The sequence below is a fragment of the Carcharodon carcharias genome, chromosome 14 (assembly GCF_017639515.1).
Source record: "Carcharodon carcharias isolate sCarCar2 chromosome 14, sCarCar2.pri, whole genome shotgun sequence".
NCBI lineage: Eukaryota > Metazoa > Chordata > Chondrichthyes > Lamniformes > Lamnidae > Carcharodon > Carcharodon carcharias.
The window spans coordinates 143348183-143373457 of record NC_054480.1 but is presented as its reverse complement, the minus strand read 5'-3'; the positions used below and the strand labels follow the sequence as shown (position 1 = coordinate 143373457).

The following is a 25275-nucleotide window of genomic DNA, read 5'->3' as shown; positions in this document are numbered from 1 at the left end:
ATTCTTGTAGCATGTGAATTTCATGGGCGAGAGCTGGGAAATTGACCTTATTCCGATTCATCTTACTCCACGACTAAAATGGAAATTCAAATCTAAGCTTTAACCTTATTTTTGTATCTATACCAATAAGGCAGGTGACGGACTCCTGGCTTGTATTAAGTGTGCGCATCTTGACTTCCATAGAGGAAGCTTAGGTGCCAATTTAGCACCAAATTTCTATGCTAGTTGCATTTATTTGTGATACCACCTTATTTATATGCGTATCAAATCTTACCCAATGATTTGAAGATCTGTGTGCCTCCATACTTTCCTTCAAAAAACAGCGTGTTGTTCATGGGGTTATATGCTCGACACATTCGAACCAACAAGACCTCAAGGCAACCTAGAACAGGAAGACAGAAAATTCTCTCTCTGATCTCACAAAATTAACACTTTTTAATTTGGAACAGAAACTTCAATGAGTGGTTAGAATTTTCCAGTTTGACAGCAGCATTAAAATAGACATTCCAAACTGCATCTTTAAAATGAGTGGAAAAAATTGCATTAAAAAGTTGGTTTGCTTCAACTTAAAAGGCTATTTATAAGCGTATCTGGGGTAAAAGGTTAGTTAAAGGTGGGGTGAATCTGACAACTGGGAGAATGGTAGAGAGTCAGTAAGTACTCTCGGGGGTAATTTTAACCCAATCCATCCAATGAAGAGAAATGCTGTATTTACACCCAGCCTGATTTTACTCTCTGTTGAAAGTACAGTGTAGTATTTGGGGGAGCAGGGTAGGAGGAACCACTATTTCTCCCAATCCCATGAGCTGTCTGTTGGTAAAACAGGACCAGCTTCGTCTCTGTTTTCACAGAGGAAGTCAAATGTGGGACCAACTGAAGGGAGGAGATATTAAACATCCACTAATAGAAACCTTCAATGGAAAAGTAGAAAAAAGAGCAAACTAACAAGAGGGCTCAAGTTCACAGTTTTTTCTAGAAGAGCAAAGATAAAAGTTAACAGAAAGTTTTTCTATTCAGAATGTTTTTAGCATAACGTTACTGCAAGTTGTCACTGAGGCAGACATGAACAACATTTAAAAGTGGAATTGGATTAAGTATTTGAAAAGGGAGAATGTGAAACAATGAGGGAAGAAATGGTGTTCAAATAAATAAATGGTGCAAGCACAAATAAATGTGCTAAAATTCTAAGATTAACACAATCATGTACATTAGCTCCAATGTTCCTGGTTTGTAAACAGTACATACCCGGCTTGGCCCTCCCATGCACTGACAGGTCTACTATTTTCAAAACCAGGTGTTAAATCCAGTCTGTTTTTTTCATTATTATTTGCTTTTCACATCTGCAATTTATTTTGTAACAAAAATAACTTCAGCTCTGAATAGCTCTAATAGCTTATCTCTGACATATCCTAATGCCAGATCTTTCCATTTTAAAATTGAATGTTATTATGCAGAGTGTTATCAGTTTTTATGAAGACGCACTTAAGGACATCCAAGGAATTTTCCAAAGACAGTCATATAGCTGCTGTGTTGGTGCTTCCCTACATTCTAGAACACTTATGTGGTCTACAAATTTACAACTTGCCACTGAAGTGAAGGAAATTTATTACACAGGAGTGTTCACTGGTGGTTGTTTTGCATTACAGTCTCAAAGGGATAGCTTAAGAAAAACACATCACCAGTGAGAATGATAATTAAAAACATCTACCTAGTCATAGCGCAAATTATAAAGTGTAAAGATCATCTGAGAACTGTGCACAGCAGTGTAAATACCATTATTTCCCTACAGTTTTTAATTCATAAATCCACACAAATCTTGAAATAAATAACTTCTGTTAAAAATAAAAAGGTGCAAGGTGCACTTCACCTTTGTAATATTGTTGAATTACTTTGCCCCTAGATACCAGAAAGGATCATCCTCTCTTGCATCTATGGTCTACTGGACATATCCCTTTTTCTCTGCTTCAACATCAGTGGTAGGACCTTCAGCCTTTATGTCCCTCCTCTAAAATTCTGATCCTAAACCTGTCTATCTTGCTCTCTTCCCACCTTCATGAGCTTCCTTAAACCTTTCAATCACCTCCCCGACTTCTGTTCTTCTTCCTGCTCAGGTTCCCCGAGCGCCTTTCAAAAGCATGGAGACGTTTTATAAACTGAAAGACACCCAATGGCGCAGTGGTATTGTTGCTGGACTAGTAATCCAGAGACCCAGGGTAATGCTCTGGGGACCTGGGTTCAAATCCTACCACAGCAGATGATGGAATCTGAATTCAATAAAAAGCTGGAATTAAAAGTCTGATGATGACCATGAAACCTTTTTAAATTTGTTGTAAAAACCCATCTGGTTCACTAATGCCCTTTAGGGAAGGAAATCTGCCATCCTTACTTGGTCTGGCCTATATGTGACTCCAGACCCACAGCAATGTGGTTGACTCTTAAATGTCCCCTGAGCAAGGAGCAATAAATACTGGCTTAGCCAGTGATGCCCACATCCCATGAATGAATTAAAAAAAACACTCTAGAAGTGTTATATACTACAATAGGGTCTTTCTGTAGTTATTAGTTTCCTTCCACACCCCCCTCCCCCTTTGTAATAGGCTCATCTGGAATAGATATGTATCTTGTACTTAATTATCTTCATTTCTCTGAAACAAGATAATTTGTCTACGATTGATTAAAACTTTGGGGGAAGCACATTTACAGACATACTGCCTGTCAACTCATAGCAATGAATATTCCAGGAATAACATTTTCATAATTTTCAAGCATAGGCTAAAATTAAACTGGAAAGTAGTCTACTTGATGCTGCTGAGTGGTGAAGCCCCTCATTACAGTCTCTTGAATGATATCCAATAGAGAGCCTGTCATCCCACTTGGATTCATAACAGGCCCAGGAGGTGACAATACAGGGTTAGAATTCTTAGTCCCACTCAGGCCCTCAGCTTTACTCCTGCTTTGATGTTACTGTTTTCCACTGTGGATTTTCATTTGTTGCACACTGCTGCTGAATATTCCTCCTAAGTCCCAATGCCCAAATTTCCTAAAAACAATGTTCTGTGCTCATCTCCGCCTCAGAAGGTGGTGGAGGTGCGGGGTCATTGAATTGAATTAAGGGCAGAGGTAAACACACTCTTGTTAGGCAACGGAATCAAAAAGGTTATCGGGGTTAGACGGGAATGTGGAAATGGAAACACAAGAGGATCAGCCATGATCTTATTGAACGGTGGAGCAGGCTTGAGGGGCCGAGTGGACTTCTCCTGCTCCTATTTCTTATGTTCTTAGTACCTTGTTATTTTTGTCAGAATAGGATGTGATATGTACCTGCTTTAAGGAGTATGATCTGATCATTCTGACACAGGTCCATGAATCCACTGATCCGCTTGGCAAATTCCACCACGTACTGGATCGCATTTGTCACTTGGATTGCACATTGCTGCCACATGGCCTCACAGGACTGTTCAAACACAGAGTCAAACTAAATATATTGTACAGAAGACATCACCAGGTTTTACGCCGTACATTATACCTGTCAAGCAAATACTGACTGGGTGATCGACATGTTTCTTTATCTATACTTTTTAAAAAAAAATTAGGTAATTCTTATAATTTAGAATACAATTGTTAGAAATCAAGCTTTTTGCCGCCGTACAGGAGATATCCTGCAGAAGCAAACAGCAACATCTGGATACCATCACAACAAAACTCGGTGGTTTAGTTCTATGGGCAGAATTTTTCACTGGCTGGGCGGGTACATGCCTGACACAAACAAGGGTAAAATGACGTGGGATTACAGTGGGACAGACAGGCGCAAAGGCCAAGCGGCCTTTGGATTTTTTTAGGAAGCCTCATCCACGGGCGGGATGAGGTTTCCAACAGCAGTTAAAAACTAAATAAAAATTTCAACATTTCAGTCATGACATGTCCCTGTTCATGTGAGAGTCGCATGAGGGGGGGCATGTTTTTTTTTTAACATTTTAAAATTTATTTATTTTTCATTTTTAAAAAAATCTTAAGCTCCCTGAGCCGGCTCTGTGCCTCAGGGAGCTTTCACCGCGCACATTCACGCGCATGTGTGAACTTGCACGCTTGACCTCCTCCCGCCCCAACCCAGGCAGCACTGAGCGCTGCAGCACGGGTTGGGGCCCGATTGCGGGCAGTGCTTTCGCAGCCGCTCCCGCTCGCACCCCCCGCCCGAATAGGGGCAAAATCCCTGGCCTATGTTAACAAATCAGGTGCAGTGCAGCCCAGTTCCGCTTGTACTTATGTGACGAGTCCCGTGGCTTTAGTGATTGCAGTAATGGAGCTTAATGCCTGTGCTGCAATGTGACAGCATAAAGAAAGCACTTAAGCAACCCCAACTGTCACAGTGTAATGGCTGAGGCAGATTTTCCCATTAATTGAATGAGAAAGCAACAACAAGAACTTTTATTTAAATAGCACCTTTGAACATAATAAAACGTCCCAAGGTACATTATAAAATATGACAGCCAGCCACATGAGGAGACTTCAAGTCAGTGGCTAAAAGCTTGGTCAAAGAGGTAAGTTATAAGGAATGTCTTAAAGGAGGAAAGCAGGTATAGCAAGGGTATTCCAGAGCTTCGGGCCAATGACGATTGTAAAAGGGGATGCAAACGAGGCCAGAATTAGAGGAATGCAGATATCTTAGAGGGTTGTGGGCTGCAGGAGGCTGCAGAGATAGGGAAGGACGAGGGGAGGAATTTGAAAATAAGGCTGAGAGTTTTAAGATCAAGAAGTCGCTTGAGTGTAGATCACAGGAACACAGGGGTGATAGGGGAATGGGGCAAGACAAGACATGGCAGCAGAGTTTTAGATGACCTCAAGTTTAGGGAGGGTAGAATGTGGAAGACCAGCCAGAGGCGTATAGGAATAGTTAAGACTAGATAAGCACTAGAATACACTCGCATTACTGTTGATGTCTATAAAAGGTAAAAATTAGGAATATAATGTGTTCTTATTGTATCGTCTCTATAAACAGATTCTCATCCCGGTATAAAGTATCTTTTTCGCCCCATGATATTAGTGTGGAGTGAATGAAAATGTTATTTTAAATTAGCCTTTGTGCTTTTAATGTATGAAGATTTTAACTTTGTAATTGTAGTAATTATTGCTTAAAGTAGGTTTGATCAGTACCTTATTTTGAAAGTTCCTGATTTCCTCCTGTGTATAGGGTTGCCAGGCAAGCTGCTTTAACTCTTCAATTGTGTACTGGCAAGTTTCTGAATGTGATTCCACCACATTCTGCGCTATCTGATCTGGAGAAGAGGATGCAGGTTTTAAAAGGATGGTACGCGACACTTGGCTCGGAACCAGCAATACTCATGAATTTAATCCAATGGATCCTATTTGCAAAACCAAAAAAAAAGGCATTTCTAGGCACTCATTTTGATTGCTCTCCTAGAGGGTCAGGACATAATGTAGCAGAGCATCATACGGCATCTGCTGTTATTTACGCTTGCCGCTAAACCCTCCAGCTTAAAAAGAATTTTGCCCACAAAGTTGGAAATCCAAGCTGATAATGGCACAAAAACAGAAACATGGTATCTGCGACTTGGGGGAATAGGGCAACCAAAAAGAAGTCTCATTGGTTAAGGAGATATCAAGGATTGGAAATTCACTGTCAAATCAGATACAGAAAGAGAAATAAAAAGAGAAATAAAGAAACATTGGGTTAAGGAAGAGAAAACATGCAAATAAAATGATGTCATGGTCCACAATATGCTCTCAAAATAACCATGAGGCTGATGCCACTCACCGCTATTTATACCGGGTAAGGAACAAATGAGTAGTTAAGTGCAAAAATCCAAATGTTGCTGTCAGAGTTGCGCCACTCTCGTCAATCGCATTATCAAAATGGCATTTTGCTGCCTGGTTCTCCATTGAAGGTCATGAAAATTTTTATTTCAAGACAGACAAATGAAACCCACTGCGGTTATTTAGGGGGAGGTTTTCAATAGCCAAAGTATACTTCAAATGACATGATAATTGTTCGTTATCTAGCGCTGAAACATAACTGTTACGTGTGGAGTCTCACTCCTTCAGGCTTTGAATTTTCCAGGGAGATTCTAAAAAAATGTCAAATTTGAAAAAGGAATTTTTTCTTATTTTTCCTTTGTGTTTTTTTCTCTCCATTAATCCAATTTTTCTTCTCTTTACTTCTCTTTCTGTACTTGTTTTGACATTGGATTCACCCTCCTTCCCAGTTCTCCATGTGTTTATATTTTAAATGGTTTTCATTGGTTGAGCAGATACCCCAAGCAGCATATTACAGCGGGGGAGGGCAGGGGGGAGGTGCAGACAGGTCATTGCACTGCAACCCCCTCCCACCCAACAGAAGACTCACTCCATGCCAGCCCATCCTGCAGCCATAATGCACCTTCGGGCGGGCTAAATCGCTTGACAGTGGGACCTCCGCCCCCTCACTGGGGAGGAAGTTCGGCACCGGGGAACTGCCGGACACTCCGGTTGGCAGGCAGCACCAGGGGACCCCGCAGCGCCAAGAGCGCATTAGTGGGCACTGCTGGGACTGCAAGCAGGCCCAAGAAGAAGGCAGCCCACCAATCCCGGAGCATGATGTCCGGGGCCTTAAAGCCGAGAGGGTTTAGGCAGTTTAGGGATGGGGGATAGTGCGTTTTATAGAGCAGGAGGGGGCACTGTCTTAGGGGGTCTGCCCCACAATGCGCAAAGATCACCCCCTGAAGATATAACCCCACCCCCTTCCTCCTCATACCTTTTAAAAAGCACTTTTAAAAAGACAGCCTTTCCACCCCCGCCCAGCTGCCCATGCCAGATGTATTAAGGCAGCATATTATCGATTATCTTGATTATTTAAATGTGGTGGGCGGGCTGCCAATTTTGGTTACTATCCACCCTCCGTATTATGGGGATGAGCAATAAGGTGGTAGTGTTGGCACCCACTCTATTTTACGTGCCCCCCCCCCCACCCTCCACCGCTGCCAAAAACACATCTGGCAGCGGCACGTAAAATCCAGCCCCCCCTGCTGCTTCCCCTGTTCACTCAGGTCCCAGGTCCCCGTATTTCCCTCGCTGTGCCCTTACCACTTTCAAAGACTCAATAGGCAAAACCTTTATGAGCTGGAACAAGTCAAATGGACAGCGCATGCCACAAAACAATGGGCTACAATCTGACCACGTTACATTCAGCGTAAGTCACTGGTGACACAGAGTAAAATGCTGCTTTTGCAAAGCTATTGGTGGAGTAGCGGACAACAACTTTTGGTTATTGGTACACCTGCTTCCCCCTCCCACCTGAAGCCGCTGTCGCATTTTGCGCATAAGGAACAGAGAAGGCCATGAGCTCAACGTCACCTCAACAGCAAATTAGGGCCCATTATGAAACTTCAATTCCCTAACTTGTGATAGTACAGCAGCTTTCCGTTTCAAGTTATTAGTGGGAAGCAAGAATATTTGGACAGGATCACTGGAGCACATCTTAACTATTTCAAAGAGAAACATTCATTTCGCAATACAGCAGGTAATGGGAAAAAATTGAGTATCTCTCAGGATGAATGAATTAGAATGGACCAAATGGTGTTTCAGAGTTATAAATCTTGTCATCTTGTGAGCAGAATAAGTAGAATGTCAGCCCACATTTCTAGCACATATCTACATACAGACTTGATAAGGAGTAGTGATACATACCTATCTCTGCCATTGATATTTCTGTGGCGAGCTGACCATTTTCTGGTGAGGGATACGAGAACAAACTGGGCTCCAGCATGATTTCATAAATGGACTCCTGTTTAATATGTTTAATATCATTCACATCTATAGCAGACTGATCAGGAGATGGTTCGGCGGAGGTTGAAAGATCAAAGTTATAAAAACTGTTCCCTCCGTCAGGGGTCAGCGGAAAGTCAAACAGGAGTCCGTCTGAGAACGTGCTGCTGATGTCATCCAGATCTCCCAGTCCGCTACTGACACTGTTTGTATAGACTCGTGCAAGTCCCTCGGAATCTTCCTTTGTTGCCAGCTGCTCCTGGTGCTGTTGATGTTTCTGTACCTCTGCGTAGAGGCTGTCACGTTGCTTTTTGGACATACGACCAAACTTCACAGCTGTAGGAAAGTAAGGGAAAATCCTTATTAGCAATTGTAACTCTTTCGAGTACAAACACGTTTCCATCTGTTCCTATTCAGATGAAGTTACGTTGTTTCACAGTTTGCCATTGTGAGATTTGAACTCTTGATCTTGGGGTTACAAACCCAATACCATAACCACTTGGCTATTTGGGCCAAGCGTTTATTAGCAATTGACGGTCACCAATTTCCCTTGTTAACAATTGTACAGTCATGTGATTACTAATCCAAGAGTTGTTGCAGGTCCTTAAATGAGAGAAATGTCTTCACTTAAAAAGGAAAAGTATTTCTTAAGAAATCAGCCAATCTTTGTTGTTATTTTGGTCCGCTATTTCTACTCTTGTTTTGAAAATGCTGTTTCTCCTGATCTTTATTGATTAAAAAAAACAGGAAATAAAATGAAACATTACACACTTCCCTTACAATTAAATGACTCCCGTTCATCCGGGTGAGAGCAAAACTCTTTGCACTTTTGGCAATCCCACACATTCCAGCTCAGGTGGCGTAAGCTGCGCACAGAATAAAGACCCCTTCCCCCCTGTTCCGACATTATGCCTGAATTTCAAGCTTAAAATGAATGAGAGTTGGCAGGTTGGAAAACAGACCACCGGTCTCCTTCTGACTGGCGGTAAAAATCAGCAAAAGACATTTTCCGATTACCAAGGTAAGCCAAAGAATTGCCTTTTGTTCTGGCAAAACAACTTTCACCTGCTTATTAACCTCCTTTCATTTTAGGTGCTTTGCTTTTTTAAAATTTGTGAAAATAGACTAAAAAATCCCAATACCAAAAGTAACCTTTTCACTAAATTCTGCTGTAGACAATAATTTTAAAACTGCCAAAACGTGAGAGCCGCTGATTTGATTTTTAAAACAAACACTAAAAGTGAACATCTGTCCAACATTCTGCCAATGCAGACATTTAAAAGAGGGACTGAACAGTGATACAGAAGAGTGGAAAGCAGAGAGTTTAAAAATCAACCGTTTTATCAAATTACATCTTAATAAAATACAGCATCAAGAAACTGGTGAGAATGGTGCCTATTGCTAAAGTGCATTGCATTTCCCAGTTCCACAGCAACTTGCTATCAGCAGCCTGTCAATAGTCAAACCCCGATAAACACATTACCTCCCTACCAAAAAAAGCAGTGCCTACACAATGACGGTGCTCAGGGTTTCTGTAAACTGCAGATAAAAATAACCAATTTGGACGTCTTTGGGCTACTGTCCGCTCAATCACTCACTCATTTGAAGAAATGAAGAAAAGCCAAACTGGACAAACTTCTAAAACCTGCTGCTGCCTGCAGGTGAAATCTACGATGCTGAGGCTTCAAGTGCGGCTTAATAATAAAAAAAGATAATTGGGGAATACATTAAGCCTGGATCTAGGAGGATGAACAGGAAACTGAGGTGTTTGGTTTTATGCCTTGGAATTCAATACTTGAATAAAATTTATAGCTTGACCAGGAATTTGTTTGCTTGGGTCCAACGTACTGAACTTATACTAGCAGATAGAGACGCGTACAAACCCAATACGATCTAAATCCAAATCTGGCTGTCTCACAAGAAAACCTGAGTCAGTAAGAATGCCAGAATGGAGCCAGGTTCTCACTGAAGTGCTGCCAGTAAGTGTTGCCAATGAGAATCAGTTGAGCAGCTTGTTGGACCTGGGGTCTGTTTTGGGTCCAAAAATCAACAAACTACTTGAAGCAACGCCAATTTACAATTTCCCAATTGTGGATAATTCCTAAAGCACATGTGTACACATTAAAAAAAAGGTTAGTAACAAATACAGCATTAAGCAAAAAAGAGAGGCCAACTCAGCCAGTTCCAGTTTCCTCTCTTACCGTCACGTGACATTCCAAGAGTAAGACACTTCTGCAGTCGGCAGTGCTGGCAACGATTCCGATTGGTCCGATCAATCAGGCAATTCCTCTGACGAGGACATGAATACGCAGCATTATTCTGCTGGCTTCTCCTGAAGAAACCCTGTTTCAGAAAACGAGTTTTTAAAAAAAAACTTACAAGACAGTTACTAATGGTGTCAATTTGCGATAGCACACAGCATTTACATTGCTTCTTAGCTTCAGACCTAGATACTGTCAAGAAATAGCAGATATCCCACTGCTTGGGACCAGTGATTGACACAAGTTCATAACATGTGCCCGCTTTCCATTTATTGATTAAATACCTACATAACAGTGAAATGTGCTTCAAAAGTAAAATGAAACCTGCAAATTGTGGATCGCTTAGGGAATGGGATCTTAGTCTTAGGTCCTCAGGTCCTGTGCGGGACAATGAGCAAGACTCCACCATCAGTCCATTGCAATTTCTTTCACTTCAGCCCAAGTGGTGTCCCGCTCTTGAAGGTCCTCCTTAAATGTTCTTCAGCAGGTCTTCTTTGGCCGGCCCCATCTTCTGTTTCCATCTGACCTTGTTCATTCTACTGCGACTCTACTGGGGTGTATGTCCGGAGGGCAAAATACATGTCCTGCCAGTCTCAGTCGTCTCTCTGTCATGATGTCCCGCAGGTGCTTCTGACCAGTTCTCTGTAGCATTTATTCATTGGTGATGTTGTCTCCATATGATGTCCAGGATCTTATGTAGGCAGTGCTGATGAAAGACGTCCAACTTACCTGACACCTTTGCTGTTCACTTCCATGTCTGGCATAGGCTGCAGCTGGTACTACAATGGACATGTAGAGCGGCCGCTTCAATCTCATGTTACTGGTGTTGGAGGCCTGGATTGTATGGAGCCACTGAAGACCAATGCTGCTTTGCCAATTCTTCTTTGGATGTCGATCTCTACATCCCTGGAGATGCTGCTTCCTGGCTAGGGGAAGTGGTCAATGTCCTCGATGTTCTGTTTCCCAATGCCGCTGGGAGGGTCTTGTTGCTATCCAGCCATCACTGTTTTGGACTTCTTGCAGCTGATGCACAGACCAGCATTGGCACGCAGTTCTCAAGACTGGCAGTCATGTCTTAGAATGCATGCAATTTGTTGGCCAGCAAAGCGATGTCAATTGTGAAATCCAGGTAGGTCAACTGGTGTTACTGCCACAGGATTCCAAAGTCTGTGCTCACCTTTGCCTTTCTCAAGAGGAAAAGGAATGGGGAAAGTAAGCAGCCTTGCCGTACTCCTGGGATGCTGTTGAAGGAGTGTGTGGTGCCCGTGCTGGTCTTGATGCAGCAGCTGGAATCACAGCATAAGGCTTTGAAGATGTTAATATACTGCTCTGGGATGCTGTACTGTCTTGCAATGTATCAGAGTGACTGCTCATGGACACTATTAAAAGCCTTCTTGAAAATAAACAAAGTTGATAACAAGTAGTCTCTGATGCTATAGGTTCTGCTGTATGATGTCCCTGAGCTGCAAGATCTGCATGATCTGCCAGTCCAGAAACCTGCCTGTAAACGTACTGTCTACTTCTGCTTTCAATCCCTTCAGCAGCACTGTGCTGAAGACTTTGTCAGTTACTGGGAGCAGTGTTATGCCCTCCAGTTGTTGCAGTCACCGAGGTTCCCTTTCTTTGGCAGCTTGATGCTTACTCCTTGCCTCCAGTCATCTGGGATGTCCTGCGCAGTCCAGGGCTTGTTGAGCAGGTCCTTGAGCTCAGTTGTGACAGTGTTCTTGCCACGTTTCAATAGCTTCCAATACAGAATGAAATCAGCTGTCCTTTATTTGCAGCTGTCCTTATTCACAAAAGTGGCCATTGTGTGCATTGTAAATATTTTCAGTAGGATGGGAAGCTCTTTCCCCGGAATCCATAGTGGCAGAGAAACTGTTCTATCCTTCGGATAGAGCTGTGCAAGCATTAAATCTCAGAGATAAAGTGGTTTCTCTGCTATTATGGATGCTGGATAAAGACATCCTGAAATCCCACAAAAGCCGTTTGTATCACAAAACCTGTTGTTGCCGCCTCGAGCTGACCTGATCCCCTGTGACTTACATTGAAAAAGGGCTTGGTGCATTGAAAGCAATCCATAGTTCATCATTTGAGCAGGGACATGTTATTCAATGAAAAATTAAAGTTTTTATTTTATTTGCTTTTGGAAATTAACAGTTAACATTTCGAGTCCATATGACTCTTCAACAGAACTAAGGAAAAATAGAAGAGAGGTGAAATATAAGCTGGTTTAAGGGGGGGGGTGGGACAGGTAGAGCTGGATAGAGGGCCTGTGATAGGTGGAGATTGCCAAAAGATGTCATAGACAAAAGGACAAAGAGGTGTTGACGGTGGTGATATTAGCTAAGAAATTTGCCAGTAGGTGACATTAAGGGTAGAAAGCAGGACGAGCAAGATACATATAGCCCGTGGATGAGGTTTCCAAAAAAAATGTAAAGGCCGCTTGGCCTTTTCGCCTGCCCGCCAACTGTTAGGTTGGACGGGCAACAAAAAAGTTTAATTTAATTGATAATTTAATGGCCTTAACAGGCCTTACCAATTGTTGGCGGGCGCGCTGCCAACCCCGGCGCTCGCTCGTAGACTGAATTATCACGTGACTGCGCGCTGACATTGGGATGCTCACCCCATGTCAACGCGTGTCATTTCACGCTTGAGTGGGTCGGGCCTGTAAAAATTTCTGACCTATATTATTGTCACATTGTCTTTATAATGCAGTGTTTTTGCAAGAATTATTCTTTTCTTTAATATATTTTCTTTCATTCCTCTTCCTGTGAACTCTTGGTTCCCATGCATTATTTGTAGCTGAGAGAGCTTGGCTATTCTTAACCAGGGATCTTGGAGGGTTGTTATGGTTGCAGGAGGTTACAGGGGTAGGGAAAAGCAAGACCCTAAAGAATTCTGAGAGCAGGGATGGGCATTTTAAAATCATGGCATTGCCAGATTGGGAACCAAAATAGGTCAGCGAGCACAAGGGTGTTTGGTGAACATGACTTGCTGTGAGTAGGCAGCAGAGTTTTAGATATGCTCAGATTTATGGTAACATGGGAAGCCTGACTTTGGAATAGATAGTGACAAACATCAAGATGAAATGCTAGCGTAAAACACTGAAAGCTGAACTGTCAGATGACTTTCAGGTGAGATACTAAACTGAGGCCCCATCTGTCCTCTCAAGTGGACATAAAGATCCAATGGCATAGATTCGAAGCAGATCAGGGGAGTTATTCCCAGTTAAAAGCAAAAAACTGCGGATGCTGGAAATCCAAAACAAAAACAAAAATACCTGGAAAAACTCAGCAGGTCTGACAGCATCTGCGGAGAGGAACGCAATTAACGTTTCGAGTCCGTATGACTCTTCAACAGAACTAAGGAAAAATAGAAGAGAGGTGAAATATAAGCTTGTTTAAGGGGGGGGTGGGACAGTAGAGCTGGATAGAGGGCCAGTGGTAGGTGGAGATATCCAAAAGATGTCATAGACAAAAGGACAAAGAGGTGATGACGGTGGTGATATTAGCTAAGAAATGTGCTAATAGGTGACATTAAGGGTAGAAAGCAGGACGAGCAAGGTACAGATAGCCCTAGTGGGGGTGGGGTGGGGGGAAGGGATCGAAATAGGCTAAATGGTAGGGATAAAACAATGGATGGAAATACATTTAAAAATAATGGAAATAGGTGGGAAAAGAAAAATCTATATAAACTATTGGAAAAAAGGAGGATCGGAAAGTGGGTGGGGATGGAGGAGAAAGTTCATGATCTAAAGTTGTTGAACTCAATATGCAGTCCGGAAGGCTGTAAAGTGCCTAGTTGGAAGATGAGGTGCTGTTCCTATAGTTTGCGTTGAGCTTCACTGGAACATTGCAGCAGGCCGAGGACGGACATGTGGGCATGAGAGCAGGGTGGAGTGTTGAAATGGCAAGCGACAGGGAGGTCTGGGTCATGCTTGCTGACAGACTGAAGGTGCCTTGGCTGCTATCTATCTCTCAAACAACCTGACAAAAACAGATTGCCTGGCTATTACTTCTTTGCTTTGTGAGAGAGCTTGCTGTGCGCAGATTGGCTGCTGCATTTCCCATATTACAACGGTGGCCATACTTCAAAGGCACTTCATTAGCTGTAAAGCACTTTATGGTGTCCGGTGGTCATGAAAGGTGCTATATGAATACAAGTCCGTTTTTTTATTGCCCATTACTATCATCTTTTGTGAGACTCTCTCACTCTGTCCGAAATCTTGTGCACAACTTAACTTGACAAGACATGTTAATGTATATGCAGTTATCAGTTATTTTCTCCACATGATCCAGAATGAACAACAGTGTAAGTCAAGATTGAATGATAGCAACTCACAGAGGTAAACTGTTGAACAGTCTTATCTACTGTACAGAAATTCACAAAAACTGAGCATCTTTGAGCCCACAATTTTCCTGTTAGCAGTTGGACAAGTACTTCAAAACAGTTCATAACCACCTGAAGAGCAATGCATACTGCTGTGGGGAACCAACCCTATTCCCTTTGGACTTCTGTCTTCACACAATCCATATGAATGAAAAAAAGTTCTCCTCCATCAGGCTGTGGTTCAGCAACCTAAATCAGTTATCAGGGTCAATAGCATCGAGCAGATCAGATGATTTTGGCAAATTCCAAGTATACGAGCTACAGCTAAATGAACTGAATCAATCTCGGTTTGTGGTTAGGCTGCAGAATCAACTTTCACATTTTGTATTGCATTGAGAAAAGGAATGGTTATAACAGTAGCTATTTCCCAGCAGAAGCAACTCGACGTCACACACTGCCTGTAACTTGGCACTAATCGAGCCTTTTCACCCTAATCCAGTCAGATGCACAACTGGTCTCAGAAACATAAAAGGGTAAATGTGGCTGCACAGTGTGCTTCACTAAGCTAGCAGTCAACACAGATTGTGGGCTTCAGTCTTTCAAATGACACAAAATTCATGTCACGCATAAAATCATATAAAAGGAGCATGAATAAGAAAGATGTTTTTAAGGAAGCATAGCAACAACATCAGAAAATTGCAGGCTGATGTTCACTATTGTCAAGTTCCACCCTCCAAGTGCACCTCCTGGTTCCACATTGAAGTGGTAAACTGTTGTTGGCCATTGCCCTCCTGCACCAATTTTTTGCCTTTCCCCCAGGTACAATGCCAGTATCCCCACTGGCTAATTTTTTTTATCATCTTGATAACCTCTTGGGGAGCAACTGGCATCCCAAGCACACCAGTCATGTCCCAATGATGTAAGAGGAGCACAAAGACTTGGAGGACAGATTGATAAGCTGGTTTGGAATCCTAGGTTTTTAATGAGGCATAGCATACAAACCTAAGAACGTAATACAAAATCTATACAAGTCATTAGATATGGCTCAGTTTTAATACTGTACCCAGTTGATCATCTTACTTTAGAAAGGATGCTAAGGCCTTCTAAGGCCCAGAAGGGATTCAGTATAATATTAGGAATGAGAAATGACAAAAGAATGGAACCTCCCTTCATTAGAACAGAGAACATTATTAGATTTTCTCTCAGAGCTGTTCAAAATTACCAGACGCTTTGCTCGGGTAAAACTGGGCAATATTACTCTCATGATCCCAAGCTGGAGAGCATGAACTGTAGATTGCTACATAAAATTCAGGCGATCTTAAGAGAATTTTTTTTGCATGTGGTGGGGGGGGGGGGGGGGGGGGGGAGATGGTGCTGTTGAGCGGAAGCAGAAACCATTGTAGCTTTTACATGGGAAGTGGGTAACTATTTGGAAATGAACCATTTGAAAAAGGACGTGGGAAAAGCGCAGGGGAATGGGTCTAATTAGATAGCTTTTTCAAAGGTACAGGTGAAATTGTCACGTTCTGCAACTCTTTATTTTCAGGCTCCAACTAATCTGAGTCCTTCCCTCCTGACTAAGAAAGCAGAACAGAGAAATGGCAGGGAAGGTGCAGTTATAAATTAGGAGGGATTAAAAATGTGCTTTAGTCTCACTTACTTTACATCCTTCACAAGTGATGACTCCATAGTGGATTCCTGAAGATTTATCTCCACAGATTTTGCACGGTATCACTTCTATTTGGGCTGAAACGAAGAGAATGGAAAAAAAAGGTAAGAAATCAATGAAGTGATGATTTCTTAGTCACTTCTGAAATGAATTAAACGTAGTGACAAATCGAGCAAGCATTTTCTAAGCAGGAATTCATTTCTCTGCATCTCCAAATGTTCCTCAGGAAATTACACTGAATCACTCTGAGCCCTTTATCCAGGGGGTCACGAACATGCATTTTTCCTGCTTTTGAAAAACATGCTTTGAATTATTTAGCCCGCAATTTCAAGCCACTGATCCCAGGCAGTACAGATACCATAGGTTAGGAAAAATATACAACCTACTGACCGGGAATGAGCATAGCCTCTATACCCATTACATTTACAAAGAAGTGTCTCCACTCTGGTGAGTGTATTGGAATCCATTTTCGAGTGAACTTTGAAATACAAGCCCAGAGTGTGTAAAAACGTCCCTCCTCTGCCTACAGACTTTATAGTGGTATGAAAACAATATCTGCACCTTCGCCACAATGCTCCTATATGGGCAACATGAGCAATAGTATGGTAACGCAACAACACAGAACTGGCATGCACCTTTCGCTTGAATAGATTTGAAGGGAGGACATTTTGACATCCTGCAGATGAGCTTTGGGCCATAAAAGTAGAAAGGAAAACAAATTTTGGAAGTTTACAACTTCCCATTACCCAAACACAATGTTAAAAAGCTGATTGACCTTTGAATTTCAGAAGTCTGCAAGCCTCAAATATGACAAACATGGTTGTTTGTTCTCCGATGATACAGACTTGAGCAAATTAAATACTATAGTTTCTTGTTAGAAACTGTTCAATATTTCCACAGCAAATATATTTTCAACTAAGACAGTTTTGTTCTGAGAATACAAATACCCCTTGTGCATTATTAAAGCAATGCATGATACCAAGTCATATGCCTTTACTTTGTTTACTTCTGACATAGTTCTTTGTATATTTTTTTTTACACACGCTCTATTTAGTGAAATCCTAACAGTTTATGTTCTAAAATACGTCAGTGATTTTGCAATTGTCCGCATGATCACAAATAGGAAATATATTTTTAACTGTACTGGTAAACAAAATGTAAAGTATAGACTGTCTGACGATATGTTTCTTAGGGGTGGAGGAAGTAGGTGGAGGGTACCAATGTTAATAACGACGGGCGTGTGACTCAAGTGCAACATCGCACTGAGATGGGATTTGCACAGGTAACAGAGCGAGGTGAAAGGAGGGGTCTGCAGTAAGGTGACTGGCTGTAAAGACAGTCGAGACATTCTAACAATACAAACAAAACATTCCAAGTTCTGGAGGTCCGAAAATAAAAACGGAAAAAGCTGAAAAGGTCAGGAAGAAACCAAGAAAAATATCGGCAGGGGACATTGCAAGCCATTTGCCCTTCCTCAAGCTACTCCATTCCTAAATGAACCTGGACCTGTACTGGAGAGATATTAAATAGAAATAAGTGAACTGAATCAGATGCACTAAAATATATTAATATTGATCTTCTTTCTACCTGCATTAGCTACATAATAACAGTGATTGCACCTCCAAAATAAACCACCCATTGTTATATGTTATTGGGGTGTCCCATGGACATGACAAGATATAAAATAAATGCAATCTCTTCCTTTTACCCTAATGGCATAGTCCATTTATAAACGGATAGCTCAGCTATATAAATTCACGTCCGTTCCCAGTCAGCTGGGCTTGGTGACAGCAGCTGGTAGGGTTGTTATATTTGGTCTCAATGACTTAGATCAGGAAGGAAAAATAAATGTTCAAAAAAATGAAAGATGGCATGGCTCCTACTCCCTTGCCTATTACCAGTTTGACAAGAGATTCTGAAAGAAAGGAAAGGAACTTATACCTCATCGGAAGGGAGGGATCTATTTATAATATCAGCAACAAGGAAGCCCAATAAGGTAAGTTGAGTGAACAACAATTTAGTAAGAACGGGGTCAAGGGAGCAGGAGATGGGTATCATTTTCAGGATATACCTGGTGATGACTTTGCCTTCCATTTACTTTCATGTAAGGGGGATGTGGGTTCAGGGATACTTGTTTCCAGCCAGTGAAGACAGAGGACCACTTTTTCAGGTTCACTTGCTATCTTAAGGTTGATTTTGAGTAACTGCAAGCAAGTGCTTTGGCACAACACAGTTTACCTTGTTGCCAAACTCCTCTTCATTCTTTTCAACCTTTCTTGCCACCAGTCTCAAAATATTTCTGATGTGCCTGTTGGGACAAGCACGGATATCTTGCTGCTTGCCCCTGACAAGTACATTAGATTGGTCTCATTACCCTGTATTGAAAAGACTCAAGATCATTGCAATAGCCTGCAGCTCAACTCTGGATTTGGAAATGAACAACCTTCCCTGTTGTGAATTCAATTTTTTTTTTAGCATACATGCAATAGCAGCTTGGAAGGTAAAATCTAGCTGGAAAAAAATGATTATTTGTTTTCAGAAGCACATTCTATAGGCAATTCAGACTGATATATCATATTAGTGTGATATCTCTCTAATGCTCCAATTCTGTTATAGTAGATATAGCCTTTGAGAAATTCCTCCAGTTCAGATGTTGAAACATCAAATATATTTTAAAAATAATTTTAATTCACAATCAAAGGTTTAGGACAAGTGGATATGGAACGTAACATAATAACAATCTGACTTAATTGCTTCATGGGTCTCTCAACTCAATAAGATTGTTGGCGATTTTCTACTTTAACTCCATCCTCCCACACTATTCCCATATCCCTTGATTCCTTCAATATCCAAAAAATGCATCAATCTCCGTCCGATATATAAAACTTTTCTCAGGATTAAGTTAGGTTTACAGGGGAACATTGATCGCTCATGCCTAGCTGGACCAAAAGACATTTTGGGTCAAATCTTGAAACTGCCTTGGAGGTGGGACCAGAGCGGGACAGGGCTGCAATTTCCTGCCACCATCCTAGCGTGCCAATTTGCCGGCCTCTTTCCACTTCCAGGCCCTTCTTAAACATACCGGTTTGCCGGGGCGATGGCTACGAGTCCGCAAGCGGTGACTCCATTAAGGCCATCGCACAAATGCTGTCTGGAGTTTTCCAGGCACCATTCTCCCCACTCGCCATCGCTGAGGCAGAATCCCAGCCAATGAGTGAAGGCGGCCTCCCAGTGTCATGGTGGGGAAGGGGCCGGAACTTCAGCTAGCATTTTTAACTCCCGCCATGGAGCTGCGGCCTCTTTTTTATTTTTAAAGTTTTTAAAAAGTCTCCTCTTCTGCTACCTACACTGGCAGCGCCTGTCGTCATTGTACTGACCCTCCCGCTCCAGAACCCATCCTCCGTCCTTAATTGGTTGACCAGTGTGCATCCTGGCTATTGATTGGCCTGCACCTCAAAACCTGCTTTAGGCTTTCGACGCCAACGGGAGGTCAGGACCCAGAAACACGCCCGATGTCAGGGTCTCAACTCCGGAACTAAAAATCGGTCCATTAAATGTCAATTACAGCCGGTGGTGGGTGTGGATCAGACTGGGTGAGGTGGATCGGTTTACCACAATTGGAAAGCTTTTTACCATCAGTTTTTTCTAGAGTCTGCCAGCAAGTTGCCAGATTTATTGAATTTAATTTCACAGTTTGTCAGGGTGGGATTTGAACTCATGACCTCTGGGTTGATAAGACCTGTATCATAGCCAAAACGTGGGGTAGAACATGGAGCTCGACGGGCGGGCGGGCGTGTGCTGGACCCGGCTGAGCACAAAATGACGTGCGATCACATCAGGCGAGCGTCTCGATGTCATCACGTAGTCCGGCGACATTTCGTTCGGCACTGCGCCCGCCAATGACTGAAAGGCTTATTAAGGCCATTAAAAAGGGTAATTCATTTCAGATTTACGCTGTCCATCCAACCTAACGGTGGGAGGGGCAGGCAAAAACACCAAGCGGCCTTTGCACTTTTTAGGAAACCTCGTCCTTGGGCGGGAGGAGGTTTCCTAAAGCAAATAAAAATAAAATAAAAATTTCACACTTGAATCAAAAACACGTCCCCTGCTCAGGTGACAGATTCGCAGGAGGGGACACGTTTTATGACATTTTTATTCTCTTCATTAGCTTTTTTTTTTAAACAGCGCCTCATCTCTCTGAGGCAGCGCCGTGCCTCAGGGAGATTGAAGCGCTCTGTCGGGCGCATGCGTGAAGTTCACACTAGGCCCGCTCGCCTTCCCCCTCTCCCCCCCCCACCGCACAGGCAATGCTGAGCGCTGCCGCTCGCGTTCCACACTGGGGTCTTAATTGGCCCGCCAGCGTGAAATCGCGGTGCCAATCGTGGGCAGTTGTCGGCTTCCCGACTGCAACCCACCCCACCCCACCCCCCCCGCCCCCCCGCCCCACCGAGGATCCCCACCCCCACTGAGCACCCTCACCCCCACCCAGGGCAAAATTCTGCCCCTGGTACTGCAGTGATTATCAGCTGGAAAGCAGGAAGTATCTGCGCCTGCATTACTGAACACCCACAGCTTACTGTACAATCAAAAGGTGCTTCATTACTTAATAAAGACAGAAAGTGCTGGAAATGCTCATCATGTCAGGCGGTATCAGTGGTGAGAGAGAAATAGAGTTAACATCTCAGAACAATTCGGACGAAAGGTTATCAGCCTGGAATGTTAACTCTCTCCCTCCCTCCAAAGATGCTGCCTGATCTGCACCCCCTGTCTTTCTTTCAGATTTCCAGCATCCGTGGTATATTGCTCTTGTATTAGTATTTTGTTATTTGCATGAGTTTTCTGCCTCACTTTTGGAATATCCTGGTCATCAAACAGCAGCTCTAAGCTCATCAACCAGCAATTCTAGCCGTGTTACACAAGGTGCTGAGATACGATATGTAAACAGACTGATTTTTGTCCATCAGACTCTGGTGGAAGCCTAACAACTTGCTACAGTTAAAGCTGGAAAGAATTTCCTATCGCCTCCTTCTACCCTGAAACTTACTTGTTGCTACTATTGCCTTGCTCCAGCTAACTTTCATACTTTACAGTTACCAATAATCACTGTGATTTGTACATTTCAAAAACTTTTCCAGAGAATATATCGAGCACTACCCTTAGAAAAAGGGACAGACCGGGTTAATCAAGTTCACACTCTAGGCCCCTAACTATCCATGAACAACTCCATGGGTGATCCCTTGGTGGGCGGGCGGAGCAGGTGCTGAAGTAGGCGCCGCCATTTTGCGCGGGCAGGCCAATTAAGGCCCACCCAGCACATTTCTGGACTCCCGTAGAGAGCGGGAGTCTGAAGTTTGTTGTGGGCGTGGACAGACCAACGGGTCCAATGGCGACCCGGCAGTCTGTATAAAAAAAGGCCTCCTCCTGTAGGCTGTCCGCTATGGCCAGCAGCAGGTGGCACCACAGGGGGTCTGCACAGCAGATCAATGTCGAGGGAAGGCCAGAGGAGGAGGGCAGGTTGCAGGGTATGCCAACAGGGTGGGGGGGGTGGGGGGGGGGGCAATGTGCCCCCCGCTTTTCTGACGATTGCCTTGCTGCCCTGCTCGAGAAGGTGATTGCACAGTGGGAGGTGCTGTTGCCCCAGGATGGGAGCAAGAGATCCCCACCCCCCCCACAACATGATGAAACGTGCCTGGGAGGAGGTGGTGAGCTCCAGCTCCCCGCGATGTGGTGTGACGCACCTGGATCCAGTGCTGTAAGCGCTTCAACGATTTGTTGCACTCTGGAAGGGTGAGCGCCATGTTGGCATTGGGCATTTAACCCAGCAGGTAGCCTTTGAGCACCCCCCCCCCACCAGTCTTACTGTCGCGACTGCAGTGACTCATGTTAGGCATTTGTTGTACGCTGGGTGGACAAGCAAATGGTGCCCATGCTTACATCAGCCTCAGTGGTTCATGAGAAGATGGGTTCTCCCCGCACCAAGTGTTGGTCTTAGTCGCACTTGAGTAGTCTGGGGGCAACCGACAGGAGATGCAGCTCGGCGCACGCTCAGAGCTCCAACACATGTCCTATTCACGGTGGATTGTGGAAGGGGAGCCTCAAGGTGTCGTGGGCCATCTGCTGCCCATGATGCTGCATGTAGTTGCGCCTCCTGGCTGTGGGAGCTACGACCGTGTGTCTCTGAAAGTGATGGATGCAGAATGTGTCCAAGGTGGCAGAGGAGGCACTGGAGGCCTGAGATGGGCCACTGTGGTTAGGGTGCAGCGTGCGCGTGCAGAGTCCATGTGCCATTAGCCACAATGAATGGTCTTCCCTGTTTTGCAGGAGAAGAATGCACACACTGTGCGTATGAGCGTTCACCCACTGGAGGAGGCCAGGCCCAGCTGGTGATATTGAGCCGTTTCAAGCAGGAGGCCCTGGAGCTTGAGAGGCACCAGGGCCCCAGATTAACAGGTGTCAGTGAGGCTGGGGTGGAGCGGCCAGGTATTTCAGATCCACAGTGACATCCGCTCTATCTTCCCACCACCCATAGCACTGATGATTGTTTGAATCATTATTGTTGCAACATTGCTCATTCACAGACTGATAGAGTCAGAGATGTGGGTCATAGACAAAGGTCCCTCAGCCCTTCGAAGATGTGCGTGTCCAGTACTTTCCAAAGTCGTCTTATCCCATTTCTGACCACTATCCCCTTGGCCTTGAATCCAATGGCATCGCAACTACACGTCCAAATACTTATCACATGTTAGGAGGGTTTCTGCATCAACCACCCTTTCAGCCAGTGCGTCCCACATTACAGTGTGCAAAAGTTCCTCATCACCTCACCTGTCAACCTCATGCCCCTTACCTTAAATCAATGCCACCAGGTTACTTATCCCTCCGGCAAGGGGAAATGTTTCTTTCTGTCGAACCTACTTATGCCCCTCACAATGTTATAAACCTCAATAATGTCACCCATCAATCCCCTCTGCTCCAGGGGAAGTATCCCCAGTCTATGCTATGTCTCCTCATAACTCCAACTCTCCAGCCCTGCGTGCATCCTGGTCAGCGACCTCTGCACTCTCTCCACGCCAATCACATCCCTCCCATGAAGCGCTGATCACAACTGCACGCAGAACTATAGCTGCGACCTAGGTAGCGTTTTCTGCACTTGCAACATGGCCTCCCTGTTCCTATATTCTATTCCTCGGCTAATAAAGGCAAGTATGGCATTTACCTTCTTAAATGCATTATGTACCTGTCCCACTACCTTAACGGGCCTGTCGATATGCCCAGCAAGGTCCCTCTGATCCTCTTTACTTTCCACAGTCCTACCATTCCTTGTGCATTCCTGTACCTTGTTTCTCCTGCCTGGGTGCATCACTTCACACTTATCCACATAACATTCCATTTGGCATTCCTTAGGCCATCTGACCAGCCCGTCTGTATCCGCCTCTAATGTTTGGGGCTCCTCCTGACTATTTGCCACCCCATCAATATTCGTCTCCATAGGTTCTAGAAGGTTTAGCGCATAATGAGCCAGAGAGAAAGGGATGAAGTGTGTCATTGTGTGCACACTAACTGATCCACTGTCCCTGTTGTTCATTTCAGCATCATCAGAGCCTGTCTACCAGGCTCCATTACAGATGCCCCCTCTCACACCTGAGGGCCCTGAACTGTCACCTGCATCACACCATTTCTGTGAGGCAGGCACCAGCGTAGATATTAGCACCTCAGTGAGCATTGCAACATCGACTAGTGTCCTGGGGTACAGTGGAGAGGGTACTTCACAATCGCTGGAGGAACTGGCAGAGACAGAGAGTGCCCATGGTGCTAGCAGTCGGAGGACTGCAGGGGACCAGGCACATGCTCAGTCGGTGCCTGTTGATGTGTCTCTGGAGTCGTCTGCGATGCAGCAAACACAGGAAATGCAGCCGGGTGTGCAGGCGCATCTGGGAGTGTTGCATGAGACTATGCTTCACTTGTTCTCCATGGTGGAGGAGTCCATGTGGAGCATCAGTGATGCAATGAGCCTCATGGCAGAGTGTCATATGCTTCCTCCATGGAGAGAGTGGTGACTCTCATGGAGAGGGGCCTCCAGGAGAACAAGCAGCTTCTCCTGAGGTTATGCTGGGGCCTGCAAGCCCTCACAGCGCCAGTGGCCACAGCTGGTTATTGCCAATGTGGGAGATGGTCTGGGCATCAAGCTTCCAAGCTCGGTGCCCATCCATCTGCAGTGAGCAGGGAGGTCCGAAGCAACCTCACGTCGGCACAGCAGCTGCCTGTGGGCTCCTCTCAGGGCACTCTGGATGGGGGCAGCAGCTCCTCTGCCCCTCTCCCAGTGACCGTATCGTCCGGTGAGGCTGCAACGACTGGGGAGATGCCAGCTGTGGAACTGGCAGATCCCTCCCAGGCGGGGCCAGCACTGGCTCCACGGGCCAGAGGACGGCCGCCAAGGTCATCGAGGCCAACAGGACAGCAGGGTCAGCAGGCTGGCTCAGATACCACTCCCAGCGAGGGGGCAGCACCAAGACACAGCATCCAAAAAGCATAAGGCACCTTAGGCACACCACGGGTTTCTCACTGGGCCTTTTGTGTTGGCCCGAGATTAGGGAATTTTTTTTTTTGCAGTTGTAAAAATGTTTTGGATTCATTTTGTTGGATCATATGATGGATCAAAACAAAATCCTGATGTGTTACCATAGCTGAGGGTGGCTCCTTTGTTCTGCATTTGTATGTTTTACAGACATGTCATGAGTGTTTGAGTGGACATTGAGGTTTACGTCCAAACCCTTAATTGCAGATGATGGAGTGGCAGATGTAGCACCGAGTATGTAGGTGCCGAGTATGGAAGCGCCAGGCAAGGCTGGGCCTCCTGATCCACGGGTGTGGAGTGAGCTAAAGGTTCATTGGATTAAAGTCTCCAAGGAGGCAGGGGCACCCGGCTGTAGTCCCGGGTCAGTGTTTAGCCCCATATCATTCCCGTGCTTCCTCAACCTCAATCAGTGCTGGACTCATCGTGTGCAGCCACATCCATCACGTCAACGTCTTCATCGTCCACTGCGTCCCCCCTTTTCAGTGCAAGACTGTGGAGAGTGCAGCATGCAACCACTATCACCGAGACACGATCTGGGGAGTACTGGAGTGCGCCCCTTGAGCGGTCCAGGCATCGGAAGTGCATCTTGAGAAGACCGATGGTTCTCTCCACCACAGCCCTTGTGGAGATGTGGCTCCTATTGTACCGCTGCTCAGCTTCTGTTCTTGGATGGTGGAGAGGCGTCA

At 44.5% G+C, this 25275-nt stretch overlaps 1 protein-coding gene across 2 annotated transcripts in view; it reads right to left on the bottom strand.

Moving 5' to 3' along the window:
• The window catches only part of LOC121287322 (nuclear receptor ROR-beta-like), a 79133-nt gene that overhangs the window by 8766 nt on the left and 45092 nt on the right, over positions 1-25275 (bottom strand). For both annotated transcript variants that reach the window (XM_041205102.1, XM_041205101.1), the window contains exons 2-7: positions 16009-16094; positions 9960-10101; positions 7681-8094; positions 5152-5273; positions 3322-3454; positions 275-382 (exon numbers count right to left, since the gene is read on the bottom strand). In XM_041205102.1, the coding sequence (XP_041061036.1) occupies positions 275-382; positions 3322-3454; positions 5152-5273; positions 7681-8094; positions 9960-10101; positions 16009-16094 (1005 nt within the window). The remainder of the gene's footprint in view (positions 1-274; positions 383-3321; positions 3455-5151; positions 5274-7680; positions 8095-9959; positions 10102-16008; positions 16095-25275) is intronic.